Source organism: Elephantulus edwardii, unplaced genomic scaffold (genome assembly GCF_000299155.1).
Source record: "Elephantulus edwardii isolate Elephantulus edwardi_28Jun2011 unplaced genomic scaffold, EleEdw1.0 scaffold00058, whole genome shotgun sequence".
Lineage (NCBI taxonomy): Eukaryota > Metazoa > Chordata > Mammalia > Macroscelidea > Macroscelididae > Elephantulus > Elephantulus edwardii.
The window spans coordinates 7085576-7087023 of NW_006399808.1; the positions used below are offsets into that span (position 1 = coordinate 7085576).

The following is a 1448-nucleotide window of genomic DNA, read 5'->3' on the forward strand; positions in this document are numbered from 1 at the left end:
GCGCAGCTCGCCACGGCCACGGGGAGCCGTCCGGCATTCCCGCAGTCCCGCCGGCTTCTCCCGCCCCGCCACGGCTCCGCTGCAGACTCCCCAGGATTATTTGCTGCTGGCTCCAGGCGCCGAGAAGGCGCGCGGGGCGCGGGTGGCCGCCGTTCCGCCTCCTGCTCCTGCTCCCCGGGCGAGAGCGCAGCCGGGAGCCCGCCCCGCGCCTCCAGGAGCCCTCCCCCCGCTGCTCCCATGCGCGCGGGTGGGTCATGAGCACAGCGCCCTCGCTTTCTGCCCTAAGAAGCAGTAAGCACAGCAGCGGCTGCGGCGGAGGCAGCGGCGCAGACCCTGCTTGGACCAGCGCGCTCTCTGGAAATAGCTCCGGCGCTGGCCCCGGCTCCTCGGCCCGCAGCACCAAGCCTTTTGTGCACGCCGTACCCCCCTCTGACCCCCTGCGCCAGGCCAATCGCCTGCCCATTAAGGTGCTGAAGATGCTGACGGCACGGACTGGCCACATTTTGCACCCTGAGTACCTTCAGCCCCTGCCTTCCACGCCGGTCAGCCCCATTGAGGTAAGGACCCTTCCTTGGATCGCGCTGGGATCATTACGCTGACTGCCACTCCACGGGGCTTCTTTCTTTTTGGAACTGGGGTGGGCTCAGACAGTGCTCCTACACCTAAAACTGGGTGGAAATGTTTGAGGAGGTGGAATGCAGTGTAGATGGGAATTGGGAGGCCAAAAGTTGTGTCTCCCTTTGCTATTCAAGTCTCTCGGCCCGGTATACTGGCGGGACCGAAACTCACTATCCCTCTTCCCTCTTGGAATTTGTACAACCTCAGGGGTGCCAGCTGACCAAGCCTTTGCGCTCAAACATTAAGGGGTGTGTGAGGGGTATAGTTTTGGGCCTCGGAGCCAGAAACCAAAACATTGGAGAGTTGGGTTTGGTTTTGTTGGTTTGGGTTTTTTGCAAATCCAGCTCGAGAAGGCAAAAAAGATATAGGGGGAAAGGAGGTGTCTGCCACCTTTTCCAAGGGCGAGAGTGTTGGCGTTCGGGGTGGGAGGGAGTACCGCCTAGAAATACGCCTCGGCGCTGTGAAGGTCTTGGGGCTTGAGTGGCTGAGCGTTTGAACCCTGCGTGCGAATACTAAAGGGTCTCTCTCTCTGTGCGCCCCTTCCTCATCTGGCCCTGCAGCTCGATGCCAAGAAGAGTCCGCTGGCGCTGTTGGCGCAGACATGCTCGCAGATCGGGAAGCCCGACCCCTCGCCTTCCTCCAAACTCTCCTCGGTCGCCTCCAATGGGGGCGGCGCGGGCGGTGCCGGCGGTGGCGCTGGGGGCGACAAGGACACCAAGGCAGGCCCCCTCAAGCTGAGTGACATCGGAGTGGAGGACAAGTCGAGTTTCAAGCCTTACTCCAAACCCGGCTCGGATAAGAAGGAACCGGGAGGTGGCGGCGGCGGCGGT

At 62.4% G+C, this 1448-nt stretch overlaps 1 protein-coding gene across 1 annotated transcript in view; it reads left to right on the top strand.

Annotated features, from left to right (window-relative positions):
- Positions 1-254: 254 nt before the first annotated feature.
- ZNF503 (zinc finger protein 503) overlaps positions 255-1448 on the top strand; it is a 2636-nt gene continuing 1442 nt past the window's right edge. Inside the window, exons 1-2 of the mRNA XM_006887499.1 lie at positions 255-557; positions 1179-1447. Coding sequence (XP_006887561.1) covers positions 255-557; positions 1179-1447 — 572 coding nt within the window. The remainder of the gene's footprint in view (positions 558-1178; position 1448) is intronic.